Source organism: Ambystoma mexicanum, chromosome 10 (assembly GCF_040938575.1).
Source record: "Ambystoma mexicanum isolate Mex_15411 chromosome 10, UKY_AmexF1_1, whole genome shotgun sequence".
NCBI lineage: Eukaryota > Metazoa > Chordata > Amphibia > Caudata > Ambystomatidae > Ambystoma > Ambystoma mexicanum.
Window position 1 is genome coordinate 921,316,900 of NC_090932.1, and position 13,627 is coordinate 921,330,526.

General features: G+C 42.8%; 1 protein-coding gene across 1 annotated transcript in view; it reads left to right on the forward strand.

The window, feature by feature from the left end:
- Positions 1-13,627, forward strand: part of PEX5L (peroxisomal biogenesis factor 5 like) — a 1,467,323-nt gene that overhangs the window by 1,263,897 nt on the left and 189,799 nt on the right. Inside the window, exon 8 of the mRNA XM_069618674.1 lies at positions 6,293-6,406. Within this exon, the coding sequence (XP_069474775.1) occupies positions 6,293-6,406 (114 nt within the window). The remainder of the gene's footprint in view (positions 1-6,292; positions 6,407-13,627) is intronic.

Sequence of the window (13,627 nt, forward strand, 5' to 3'; positions counted from 1 at the left end):
ACAGTAGCACAAGCAAACACTGACCAGAGCTTTGGTGTAAAAGTATATAATTATTTATTTAAAGACATACTTGTAAATTACACTAGCACAAAAAGAGGTAAGTAAATTCAACACACAGTCACTATTATATATATATACAACCCTAATTACTTATTAGACAAGTCTTAGTGAGAAACACCACTTATTTTCAGACAAAGGTGAGCGCTTAACATAAGATGGCACTCTAATAAGTTATAGAAAAAGGGAGGGAAAAGGCAAAGTTATGGAAGCACACAATTTCAATACCTTTCAAAGAACCACAGTGAGGCAGCTTAGGCAAAGTCTATTTGAGAGCAAGGAAGTTCAAATGCCAGGCCCACTCTTAGAGGGAGCAAGTGAAATGTGTCCAGGATCACACAGTGGGGTTATGCCCAAAGAGTCTTTGTAGATAGTTCACTAAAGATTGAGATCAAGTCAAGAAAAGTTAGTTAACAGGCCCCAGGCTAACCCAGGTTAGAAAGTCGAGGATTTACTGTCACCCCGAACGATCTGTCGCAAAGGAAGCCAGGCGGGACACAGTACCTGAAATGGGAGGAACGCTCCAGCGGGGGCAGTTGTTCCTGGCAGCGGGTGCAAGTCAGTGTTTCGTCCAGAGGAAGAGGAGGTCTCGACATGGAGGAAAGATGAAGGTCGTTGCACTGCCAGGGAAGAAACCAGCCGCGGAGTTTCCCGGTTACAAGGCACTACCCTCGTCTTCGCGGTGGTGGTAAACCGTGGTATTCTGGTTCCCGTGGTGCTTGGCATGGGCAAGGCAGCCAAGAGATGTCCAGGAAGGCAAAAAGATGGGCAAACTGGTTATCCCCACCAGTCAAAGGAAGAAGACTCTCTGGACTGGAGATCTCCTCTGTCGTCGGGAAAAGTGGTGAGACGGTTCAGCAAGGCTCCACCGGTGGTGTCGTCGTTGCAGGTCGGCTCGGCTGCTCCCTCCTCAGATTCTTTAGGTCCTGTGGCGACTTCTGAAGTTCCAGTCCCCAAAGCCCTGCTTTTATGCAGAAAACCCCCATTCATTCAACCTACCTGTCACTCAAACATGCTAAGTGGTGAGCCAGGCGGCTCACCACTTGGGCCAATCACACAAGAGTGTGACTTGAGTTGCCGAGGCAACTCAGTCCAGGGTGCCTAAACCCCCTCCCACACCCCTTGTGGTACCCAGACAGAGTGGCACCACTTTTGGAGGCTTCTGTGGAGAAGCCCGCCAAAAAGTGGAACAATGGGCTCGACTTGGGTTGGAGTCACAGAAGCGAACACAAACGTCATTTTGGAACCAAGTTTCGGCAAAAAATACCAACCAGTGAATTTATATTAATTTAATAAACCGGCGGTATGTTCGAGGCTATTTTAAAAGTGGTAGCCTCGAACAATGGGAAAATCCCATAGGAATATATTTGCGGTCGAATATAAAAAGTAGTATCCACTGCCACCAGCCAAATCCCGGTCGGGGGGGACTGGACAGTGCCCCCTCGACCAACATACCCCGGGGCAATCGAATTGCCCCGACCAGTACGTCCACAATATGATGGTTTGTACTGGTTCTGTTCACAATTTAAGACTAGTAAAGCCAATGGTGACTTTACATGCCCTTGGAGACAGTAGTCAGTCCCAGGGTATGGAGTCTATGTTTGGGGGTCACTACGACACCCCTGGGTTACTGCACGGAGGGTGCTGTGTAACCCACATATCAAAAACACATGAAACCCTATGGGTTAAAGGACCCCATAGCCCATAGAACACATACAAAATCAAAGAAACACCTCAAATCATGTCTAAGAGTGGGAGAAAAAGAGTCTCACTCTTAGCAGGAGAAAAAAAAATAAACCCAAAAATCCAGCAAAGCTGCTGGGGGACTCACTAGGTTTGGGAAATTTGCCTTTACAGAGAATTCTCCCTAACAACACATATACTGGGTCACTGTACCCTTCGGCTGGTACTGGTTTTGGCAGGAGGGGATACAATCGTGCAACCTCTATTGGACTCTCCTTCTCTTCCCCTTCCGTTCCACTATTCTCTGTTGCCAGGAGAGATGAAACATGTTCTTTTATTGTGTCTTTTCTCTTGATTGGAGGTACCTCCTCAAATAGCCTCCACAGATCTAATATCTCTCATCTATTGCGTAGTTGTTTACCTTTGCACTTTACAAACAGGCATGTTGCTACCATGTCCATAATGTTCTTGTCGAATTATCCTCCCTTGGGCCATACTTGAGGTATCCCTTCCCACCATTAATTCCGTGATCCACTGATCATGGTACTTTACAATCTTCTCGGCATAACCCGGCAAGCTTTTACAAATGTGATCTAGGGGTGTGTCTGCACCCATCCTCCTTCCCACGCTTTGACCTTTACCTGATAATACTTATATTTATTTATTTATTTATTTTTATATTTGTGAAGCGCCTGGCAGCCCGCTGGCATTGTGGTGCTGTTTCAAGAATGTGACTTAGTTACAGGGGTTGGGATGGCATAAATTATACATTGTTAACAGGCAGTGTTGCAATGAACATAGGTTATACATTTTTACTGACAGTGTTCCAGTGGTCCAATGGCATGACGAGCGAGCGTCTTACACGAACAACAGGGTTTTTAGAGCTTTTCTGAAGACCATGTGGGATCCCATGCCTCTGATGGCAGGAGGTAGTAGGTTCCAGTTGGTCGCCGCAAGGACTGGGAAGCCGGAGCCGCCTGCTCTAATCCTGAGGCTTTTTGGGAATAGAGAAATGGTTGGTTTGACCAGATCTAACAGGTCTGCTAGATGGGTGTGCAGAGAATCTTTGCACGAGATAGCGAGGTGCTGTGTCGTGGAGACATTTGTGTGTCAGTGCAAGTGATTTAAAGAGGATGCGTTCTTTAGCGGGCAGCCAGTGGACGGATTTTCTGGTGTCAGAGATGTGCTCTCTTTTTGAGATTCCTGTGGCTGCTCTAAGAGCATTGTTCTGCACTGTTTGAAGTTTCTTGATGTTCTTAGCTGATGTGCCTAGTAGGAGTGTGTTGCAGTAGTCTAGGCGAGATCCTATGATTGTTCTGGCAATGGTAAGGGGGTTTGGTTGCGTTAGGAAGGGCCTGGCAGCAGTGATAAGTTTTGAGTGGTAGGCTGCCGCTGATGAGATAGCATTCACCTGTCATGTCCAGGTGAGGTTGGAATCCAGGTAGACTCCCAGTGTTTTGACTGACTGGGATACAGGAATACGAGAGCTGTCTATGAGAAAGGAGTCATATCGAGGGCCCATTTTTTTGATTGTGGTTGGAGAGCCGATGATAAGAAGTTCGGTCTATTCGCTGTTGAGGCAGAGCCAGTTTTTGGCCATCCAGTTCTGGATGGTGGTGTAAATGGAATTGAGGGTTTTTTGGTTTGCCTCTTCTGCACCTTTAGTACTACACCTTTAGTACTACACCTTCTACAACAGTCTACTTCTTTTGTGTTTTTGTGTATCAATTCTGTACCACAGTATTCAATATTTATATTCAATTTGTCACACTTAATCTACACAAAATATAAAAACCAGTATTACAACACCTATGCTGCCACGGCTTGACCGTGGCCACTAGTTGCAACAACCACAATGAGACATGCACATCACATGACATTAACCACAAGACTTATCACATGTAACATTTAACACAGATCTCCCTCCCTGTCCCCTCTGACCTCGGCTATTTACCCCTTTGTAGTCTATGTTTTCTCCCTTTTCTGTCCTCTTTACATTTCCCCTTCACTCAAGAAAGAAAGAAGAAGAAGCGTTTCTAAATTGTACTACTCCGAGCCTACTTTTATATAAGGCTCCTACTTATTACATCTTTGTTTTCTCTTTTTACTCCCAGTACTAGTCAAGATAGCACTATGTGGCGCCGCCTTCCACCCCCTTGCGGAGCTAGGTTCCCGTATTCCTCTTTCACCTCGTAATCTCCTCAACTTGTCCTAACGGCCATATGCAGAAAGAAAATAGAAAGAATATATTAGACCCACAAGATCTCCTTAAACTATTTTTCCCTTTTACTCACCTTTGTCTCCCTTCCCTTCATCTGACTCCCTATCCTACCCCTATATCCCTCCCCTTTCCACCTTTAACGTCGCTCGCACTTGATACTCACGTGTCCGTCTGGATCCGAGACCCTCCGGATCCGGTCTGTCCAGGCGATGCCCCACACTCAATGGCCGCCCCCGGCTGCGGCGAGCGGCACGATGGGTTTTGCCAAGTGGGACCTGTACCCACTCGCCTACTGCGAGCGCACGTCTAACTGTACCGGTTGCCGTAGGCGGGCAGCTATCTTGAGGGGGCACGCCCTAGGTCTCTGCTGTGGCCGGGGACGTCTCATGCGAAAAGGAACGAAGGGACAAATCACGTCCCGAGGTCACCACTTGAAAGTTAGTGTCCCCAAAAATACAGCAATCACTCCCAATGAGAGTCAATAATGGACACACAATAAGACTAAGACCAAGTGCGAGTGAAGGTAAAAAGTAAGTTTATCCAAAAACCAAAATAGGGCAAGCAGAGAACTCTGCAAACTCCGAGAGCGCTCTGCCAGCCATCAGAAAACATTCACATTTTGTTACAAAACCACGTTACCTATGATGTGGGAACTAGGGATTACATGAATCGATGAGATTGGGCATTGGGGACTGGACAGTATGTATTGTATAATGTCGAAGCTCCAGGATTGGTGAGGCTCAACATGGTGTCACGGTGATGCTTGGAGGTGAGCTGGGCTCATCGGGGTGGCGTGGCGAATGAGAAGATGTTTGAATTGATACATCTTAGCTGCACTGACATTTGCCCTTGCGGCCACACATACTCATTCAGTGTTCATTATAATTCATAATGCCCTGTAAATCCTACAAGTTGTTAATCTAACATCACATGAAAAATAGCACATAACTCTGGGTGCTCTTATCTCAGCATCATAAAAACACTATGCAATAAAGGGGCTGCTTCATGGGTTCAGGTACTCTATCAGGGGGCACATGTCAGGGATGCCTCTATCATTCTACTTTGTTAGATCTAGTAGGGGAAACTTTATAGTATGTTAGTACAAGAGTAAACATCCTGCTACCATGGTCAGTCGGGGTTGGGGTGAGCTTGGATACTATCTGGTCCAAGGGCACATGGCTGGTACATCAAAAGGTGGTGGGATGAGAGGCTTGTTGCCTATATTTCTTTTAACCAAGGTCTTGGAGTGCAAACCAAGTTTTATGGTGTTGTTGTGAGTCTAGGGGCTTAGGGGAAGGCGGATGCCTGGTGCAAGCTTAGTGGAGGGGTGAGAGGGTATAGTTAGAGCATCACATTGTAAATGAGAATAAGGGCCTTTAGCAGTCAGCCTGACCTGAGGGGGGAGGAAGGTGGGGTCTGCGTGCGCGGCGCTGCACGAGAATAGAAAGAGAGAGAGAGCCTGATGGCTTCGAGTTTGTTTACTCTACAGGGTTACATACATATCATTTAGAATGCGGGGTAGGATTGATCCAGTGTAGTTACAGGTACATTGAACAATATGCGAGCTTATGGTCATTTTATAGGTTGCACGTTTACGTTTATCATGAGTACCATGTTACAAAGTAAATTCTATCAACACCAGTCTTGTAACTTTACTGTCTTATATTATATACATTGGGATCAGTATGCAAGGTAATACTTTTTGTGAACACACGTATATTTGAAAAGCCGGTGAACATTTGGACTTTGTGCCTTATATTGATTCAAACAAGTAAATCAACATCTCATGCAGAACAAGACAAGATTCGTTCAATGATATGGGGCTTGGGCATATGACTAATAATTTATGTGCAATGGAACATAGATGAGGATCTTCTTGTTTCGTTTTCTGGATTTTAGCCCCTTAATACACAATTAAGTGAGAGGATTTATAACCTTCACAGAGGGATTAGCAGTATGGGTGAACCATGGTGGCACACAGGCATAGAATCCATATTGGTTACTTCAAAAGGGAGAACAAGGTTGGTGGGTTATCCACAGTGTATATTATAAATGTGGGGGTCTGCAAGGGGTCGGGCATGTTTGTGGATATTAATTGTTTTCTTTAAACCCAAGCCTTTACCCGGTCATTCACAGGTCAGTGAAGGACTGCGGAAGGTATAAGATACAGTGTTTGTTTAAACCATTTACGTTCATTTGGTCATGTTTATTTTTGCTTTGTACCTACAACGAAATTCTCAGTAAAAAGAAACAGCATTTGTTTACAAAAATAGCAAACACTAGGAAAACCTGCGATCTAAAGCCTTGTTTTTTGTATATATATATACCTAGTCAGATACGGAGTTTTGGGATAAGATGGAAGCAGAATGGGAGGAAATGGCAAGAAGAAACTGGATTTCAGATCCTGAAGCGCCTAATCAAATAACTGGCCCACCGGGAGAGACGGTAAACGCAATGACAAATTGTTTAATAAATAAACTGTTTATCTCTCACCTGAACATGTGTCACTTGCTAGTGCTTTTTGATCTTTTGTGGCATCTTCTATATAAGAATCTCATGTTATATATGTTTGCACTTTTTACATTGTATCAGCCCATTTATTACATGTATTAGGACTTGATATTACCAAACACCACCAAATATGCGTACACTTAATGGAACTAGGATGGTTGCGGCAGGTAATTAGTTGCCCCAAACTCAGGCTGAACCTAATTATCTTATCCAAGATTAAAACTGCACGCTGCTCACACCTGACCCACCATCTTCCCTCCCAGCCCCCATGGTCCTGAGTGCCATCCCCTATCCACTCCCCCTCCCTCTTACCTGCCAGTTTTGTGGCTTCTGAACCGCTCATCAGATGGTTGCGGGCTGCCATGGAAACACAACAGCAGCTGTTTGACGTGGAACCCAGCCTTCCATAACCATGGTACCATGGTGGCCATGTTGGGTGAGTTTTTGGTTGAAAGAACAGGCCTTAGCCAGTATGCAACAAGTTATTTCAAACAAATGTATTCCTTTCAGCACACCAGTTTTTAAACCCCAGGTGCTATTGGAATAATCATCACACCCACATGAGGCCTGCAGGCCAGTCATTGTTTCTATGATAATGCAGTATTCCTCAGGTTGAGATGATATTGAATAATGGCAGGAAGAAAAGCTCACTGGATACAGATTCAGCCCTCGGTGGTCGATCTCCACTTTGAGAAAAGGTCTTCCAGTGCAACAGCTCATAGACAGCTGCTTTTGCCGAAAACAAAGGACAGTCTTTGGAAAGACTACAGCATTTTTTTACTTAGAAGGAGCTGTTGACTAGTTCAAAAGAATAACATGCATTAGCGTTTAGGTATTACAAAGAATAATGCACAAGTACATGTTGAGGTCATTATAAGACACCTTAGGGTTCTGTGTCGTAATGGCTCAAAAGCGCTAAAAACACTGATGTTCACTTAATCTGATTTTTGCATTGTGGAAATCAATTATTCAATGATAATCTGCTCACCCTGTTATGCAGAAAATGTATGAACTTTGTTATTTTGAGTAACTGATCATGTAACAGTGCCTTGATGCCCCAGGGTTTAGCGCCTATACAAATGCAAAAATAAATAAATAAATATGTAGCTTTGCCTTTTAGATTTGTTTAAAATTGAAAGAAAACTTAAAAGTCTACTATCTAATTCGCTTTCTCTCTCTCCTTCTACGTGCTTACATTCTGCTGCTCAGAGCGGCGACATCAGCTCGAATGTACTCAATGCACCATGCTTCAATCAATGGTGATCTGTTTAAACCACACTGCACCCATGCCTGCTACAGACACCAGGCCTACTCACAAGACCTTGCTGCCCTCAAAGTGCTCTTGGGAAAAGGGACTGCCTTTTCTTAGCGTTTAAGATATGTTTGTGGTTATATTATCATATCATATGGCAGGATGTTATTTTTAAAGAGCAGCAACCAGCGTTTGTCCACCTGGTCAAAACAGACTGTTCTTTTAAGTTCCACCAGTCTACATCTTTTTAGTAAATTCTTCATGGCTTTTAGAAATTCCTTGAAATTAGCTTTTCTAAAATAAAAGTCGTAGTGAAAAGTGAAAAAATACGATGGATTAAACTAACTGATCATATTTTGAATATAAAATGATTGCAGAAAATAGCCCCAGAAACAAATACATTTTACCTAAAATGGCTTGCCTGATAACTTCGAAAGGTAAGGGCGTGCATGACCATCCGTTTTCAACCTACAGGACACAAGTTGGAACCACAACAGAGTTGACCCAGTCCTTAATTCTGCCGAAGTCAATACATCAAGCACCATAACATCAGGTAACAATAAAACCCACTGGCCCATGGAAGTCAATATTTACCTCATCTCAGCCTATCAGAATGTTCAGAATGCAGTCAATAACAAATGGTATTGACTTAATTCCAGACATTCTAACTTCAGAACAGGGGTGAACTGGGAACCAAAGAGACCCTGGAAATCATTTTTCAAAGTGGCCCCATATTACACATTTTCAGCTAGCTCAACCCTTTTTTCCATGGGAAAATTGGGAAAATTCTGCTCAAAAGAGGCCCATGGTGCAGAGGCCTACCGGGAAATCTCCAGAGTTCCCTATAGGCCAGTCCACCATGGCTTCAGAAGCAGTCAGTGGACAAACAGTTATCTGCATTCAAGAAGCAGCAATGCAGTTTCCCAGCAAGATTTCTTTCAACAAAACACTCCATCCTATTTTACCACAAGAGACTGTAAGCCAAAAGATGAAATAATCCATTCACTTTTGTTAAGAAAAGCAACCACTTTAACATTGCACCTAAAGCAAGCTTGTGCTTAAACTCTTTCATTTCAAACAAGTTTACAATGAAAATGTTTACCCCATGAAGACATTTCTTAACATTTTTACAAAATACAACCTCATTTTATATGCTAACACGTTTTATATACTTCACTCATTATTAAGCCAATATGTTTGACTTTACCACCACAACTCTAATATTCCGCAATCGCGAAGAATTAGAGTTTAATACATTTTGACTGGCTATCAGGAAACCTTACCTGCACTGTCCAACTACTGATTTTATCAGATCCTACTCAGAGACAAGCCTCCGAGGAAGAGCATGGTTATGCTCGAAACACCTGTCATGCTGCATATGTTCAATTAAAGTTTTCTGCAACCAAAGCAGTTTACAAACTACTTATTCTTGGCACGGTGTGACTGGAACCTGTGCTTTTACTTTCGTTTTTTTAAGGCTATAAGGTTCACAATTAATCTTAAACTCTAGCAATTGCTCCGGGCGACCCTCCAGACCATCGTTCTTCGCATGCCAAGCCATTACAGAAGGGGGAAATACCATATGCAAAACAGGCTGCCAAAGGGGCAGTCCAGCCCGAACTGCTAAGTCACATCATATGCATGAGACAATAAGCAACCCCAGACATGTTTCTACTACCATCTCTACACCTTCAAAAATGGGGTATTGACCCATCCAACCTCGAGTGTCAAATGTTGCCTCGCACTGATGTTTCCTGAAGCTTGGTGATATTATCTACTGGCCTAAACGTTGGGTACATTACTGTGTAGTTCCATGTATTCTATTAGTGAACTTGTGATCGCTTAACCATAACCTAAATTAGTAACCATGAGGTGTATTGGAATCTATGAGAGGGCTCAAAGTGAAGGCCTTAACTGGTGGTATCGTCACACAATAAAGACAGTTAAGCCGCTCAGTGCAACCCCCCATGCTTACCTTGCATGCCCCGCTCCTCTTCCAGCAGCCAGCATTCACCATGTCAAGGATTCCGCTTCTCCCCACACCTCTGCTGGCCAGTCCCACATCACCATGGAAACTAAAAGGTGGCGCCAGCCTTTCAGAGGGAGCTTCCATTTCAGTGTTCCATGGCAGACATCTTATGATCATACCCGCTCAGTTATGCAAGCCATATGACCTCTGAATATAGAGCATTTCATGCGGGGACGCCGTCTTCCTTTTGCCTTTTATAGGCACCAGGGACCCATATTTGTAACCTATAGCAGGTTTGAATTACACCAAGCCCTCCCTTCACCCTGGTCTTGACTTGATCTTCTGGGCCATTAACCACTCGTATATAATAAAGGTCTTTATATCAAAGAGAATGGACAGCTATTATTTAGGACCTTTGGCAATAACGTCAAAGGATGACACATGGATGAATGGAAAGTTATTACAATGCATAATATGTATGCAAATATGTACAGCTCAACATCAGAATAATATTTTTTGAACCTATATAAATTACCATTATGGCCTTAAGTGCACATTGCAAACAATAACATAGGTTGCCCATATGACACATCCTAACACTGTTCTGCGAGAAAATAACAACTGTAAATGTGAAAACGCAAAAAAGGTTTGATTGGCCTTTTTAATTTCAAACCATCAAACTCATCTCTATACTCGCACTTTTCATTAACTGATTTGTGCATTATTTCTATATACTGTTATATCTAATATAATGATGTGTAGGCATGCATATACATGTTAACGCAAAGCCTTAAGGGATGGAGCTCTTTGCTTCATTCACTGCAATGACGTTTGACATACTACATGGTCTCAATGAACTTAAATTGTGTTGCATTTTTAGCTATTCTTGTTTTTCGGTGCCCTTTTATTTTCATGTAAGAGATCTAAAAATGTGAATTCATTGCATGATACCTTCTGACTTTCACACTCAGGCAGCAGACAAGGGATGGTAACTTGCATTATTCTGGTTTTTAACATTGTTTCTATTCTGCATAGTTACAGATCAGAGTTTTTTAAGGTCACCTGTGATATATTGTGAACAGCGTTAAGTTGAACCTGAAAATGTTCAATGAATTATGAAGACTAGCAAAAATCTTGAATTGAAAATATAGAATTTTGAACGTAATATAGTTGTGTGTGTGTGTTTATAAATATATATACCCAACTGACGAAACTTTGCAAAAAAAAGTATAAGGCCCAGTCAGATCGTTCCTTGGAAGATTAGTGAGATTTCGTCAAAGGGGGGGGCAAAGTTATAGGGGGGCCCCAAAATGTGTGGTTTTTCCCATAGACGCAATGGAAAAAATGTTTTGCTCGAGCCTGCAGCCCAAACCGCTGGACATATTTTCACCAAATTTGCGGCAGGAGTGGCGGCTTGTTCCCAAAAGCGTGCTTTTGTAAATTTGCTGTAAATCCATCCAGTATTTTTTTTAAACGACCAATAAGTAGGCCAAAAATAATTAGTGATATCTGGGTTTGGTCTGCAGACTCACTTCCCTTTTTTAGACTCACTTCCCTTTTTCGGGCCATGGGCGGGTCTCTGATTGGTCTGGGGGGCATCGTGAGATACTCGGACATCAGACGCGCCCGATAATTGGTCATTACAAAACATGTGGTGCGTTAGATATTTGGAAGCGCCCGCCCTTGTTGGATCCACAGACAATCGCATCGGACTGCGGACACTTCACAGTGGGGATTTTTGGTGGCGGAAAGAAGGGCTGGGAAGGGTGGGGGAGTGGAAAAAAGATTATATGGGGCTACTTTTATGGGTTGTAAAATGCTCGGCAGGTGCTGTCGGTGCTTGTGGGGTAGTTTTCAGCCAGTGTTCTGAACGAACAGCCTGGGAAAGACATTTAAGTTTATTTGATGGCTGAAAGAGGGTGTAGAAATGGTAGGGAAGTGGAATGAAGGTAATGTTTTATAGGTGAAAAAAGAGTTTGCAAATGCCGCCTGGGACCGCAGTGAATTTCGGTGTCCGCAGACATTATTTTGATTGCAGGCGGTTTGGGGTGAGTTTGATTTGTTGACTGTGTATGATACGTACTTGTTATACAGTCATTGTGTTGTGGTCAGTGACTCGATTTGGGGGGCATGGCCAGAGCACAATAACTACAGTGGTAATATGTGTATTGTAATTATAAGCAATGTAGTCGGAGTATGGCCAGAATCACCATTGTAGCAATATGTGTAAAGTAATTGTACGTAATGTCGTGGGTGTATGAAGTGTTTGTAATATTGAGGTATTATGTAATTGAATTGTACACAGTACTTATGATTGTAGTACTATTGAGGATAGTGCTCACAGATTATGTAGTTGATTAAGATTGTTGTGGCTACTTAGTGTTGTAGCGTCATGAAGCTGCAATCTCTGGTTTGTTTGTGGAGAAAAAAACAGTACAATTGGTTTAGCATGATAGTTCAAAAGCTGTAGTGCTGTACAGATTTGAATATACATTTTCTTCTTCAGACCCTCATAAACAGTACATGTTAAGTATTATGTTTGGTAGAAAATTAGTGTATGACACACTGCTGCTGTTGAGCAATTATATAATGATTGGGTCATTGAAAAAAAATCTGTACTGGCTAAATAAAATATTACAGTTACGTGAGTGTAAAGGAGATAGCATGCTTGTTTGCAGTATGTTGTAATTAAGGGAATGCTTGAAACAGTTAGATACCTGTAGGCGTATTCTAACTACATTAGAGTTAAGAAGATGCTGGTGTACTAACTCGTTACCTGGCCACCCAGTGCCTTATCACCAGTAGCTCCATGCACTGCCATCAATGACATTTGTGCTGTCATCTTTGATGTACTGGGTGCCTGAATGAATTCAAATACTGTCTGGACAAATTCAAATACTGATTCCAAATTTGGTGAAGTTTCATCAATTTTTCATGCAAAAAAGACTGCTAAAAAAAGGGATTTCCACAGAAGTAAATGATTTATGCTACAATATCTTTCATTTAATCATTACTTTTTTCAATGTATGACAAACATCCTGATAGCGCATGCTACAAAAAGTTTAAAAATCACAACAGCCACATTAGAGATACTTCCTTGTTCAGAACCAAAACATATTAATATTTTTAAACATGCACAGTATGTGCAGCGGGATAAACAGAATGAAGTTCTTACCACTCAACATAAAGACATATCCTCACATGGCACACTTAACATGGTATCCATTTGCATAAAAGTCAGAAAGACCAACATAATTAAAATTGTACTGCAGGACAATGAACCCACCTGCAAACAGCACACCAAAATGGAATACAATGAAATTAGGTTTATATCACGCAACACACAAAAACCTGCTGCACACCCAACATTGAATTCATGCCCCACAAACATAAACAGACATAAACACAGCCACACACATGCACGCACACACTAAATAAGTAATTAATAACATACCATTGGACACACAATGGGCCTCATTACGACCCAGGCGGTAAGTTACCGCCTGGGCCGTGACTTTACCACCATGGCGTAAACTACGTTTACGCCATGGTGGTTGGCGGACTTACCGCCCCATTCCGAGGTTGGCGGGGGCGGTAAGTCCCCAATCCCCATTTACCCTTCCCCATTCCCATTTTTGCCCCATAGGGCATAATGGGAGTGGGGAAGGCGTTAATTACGCCACCGTAAATTACGGTGGCGTAATTAACTCCATGGTCCGCAGGTGTTAAAAGCGCCATGGCGCTAAGGGACCTCGTAATTGGCGGTAAGGGGTCGGCACAGCTAACGCTGGCGTAAACCCCTTACCGCCAGGGTCGTAATGAGGCCCAATATACTTATTAAAAAATATTTTACTGTTACACGTGACACGCATCCTATATATTTATGGTATAAAATGTTGGTGCCCTGGTAAGTTTTCCCCGTCTTCATGGAACA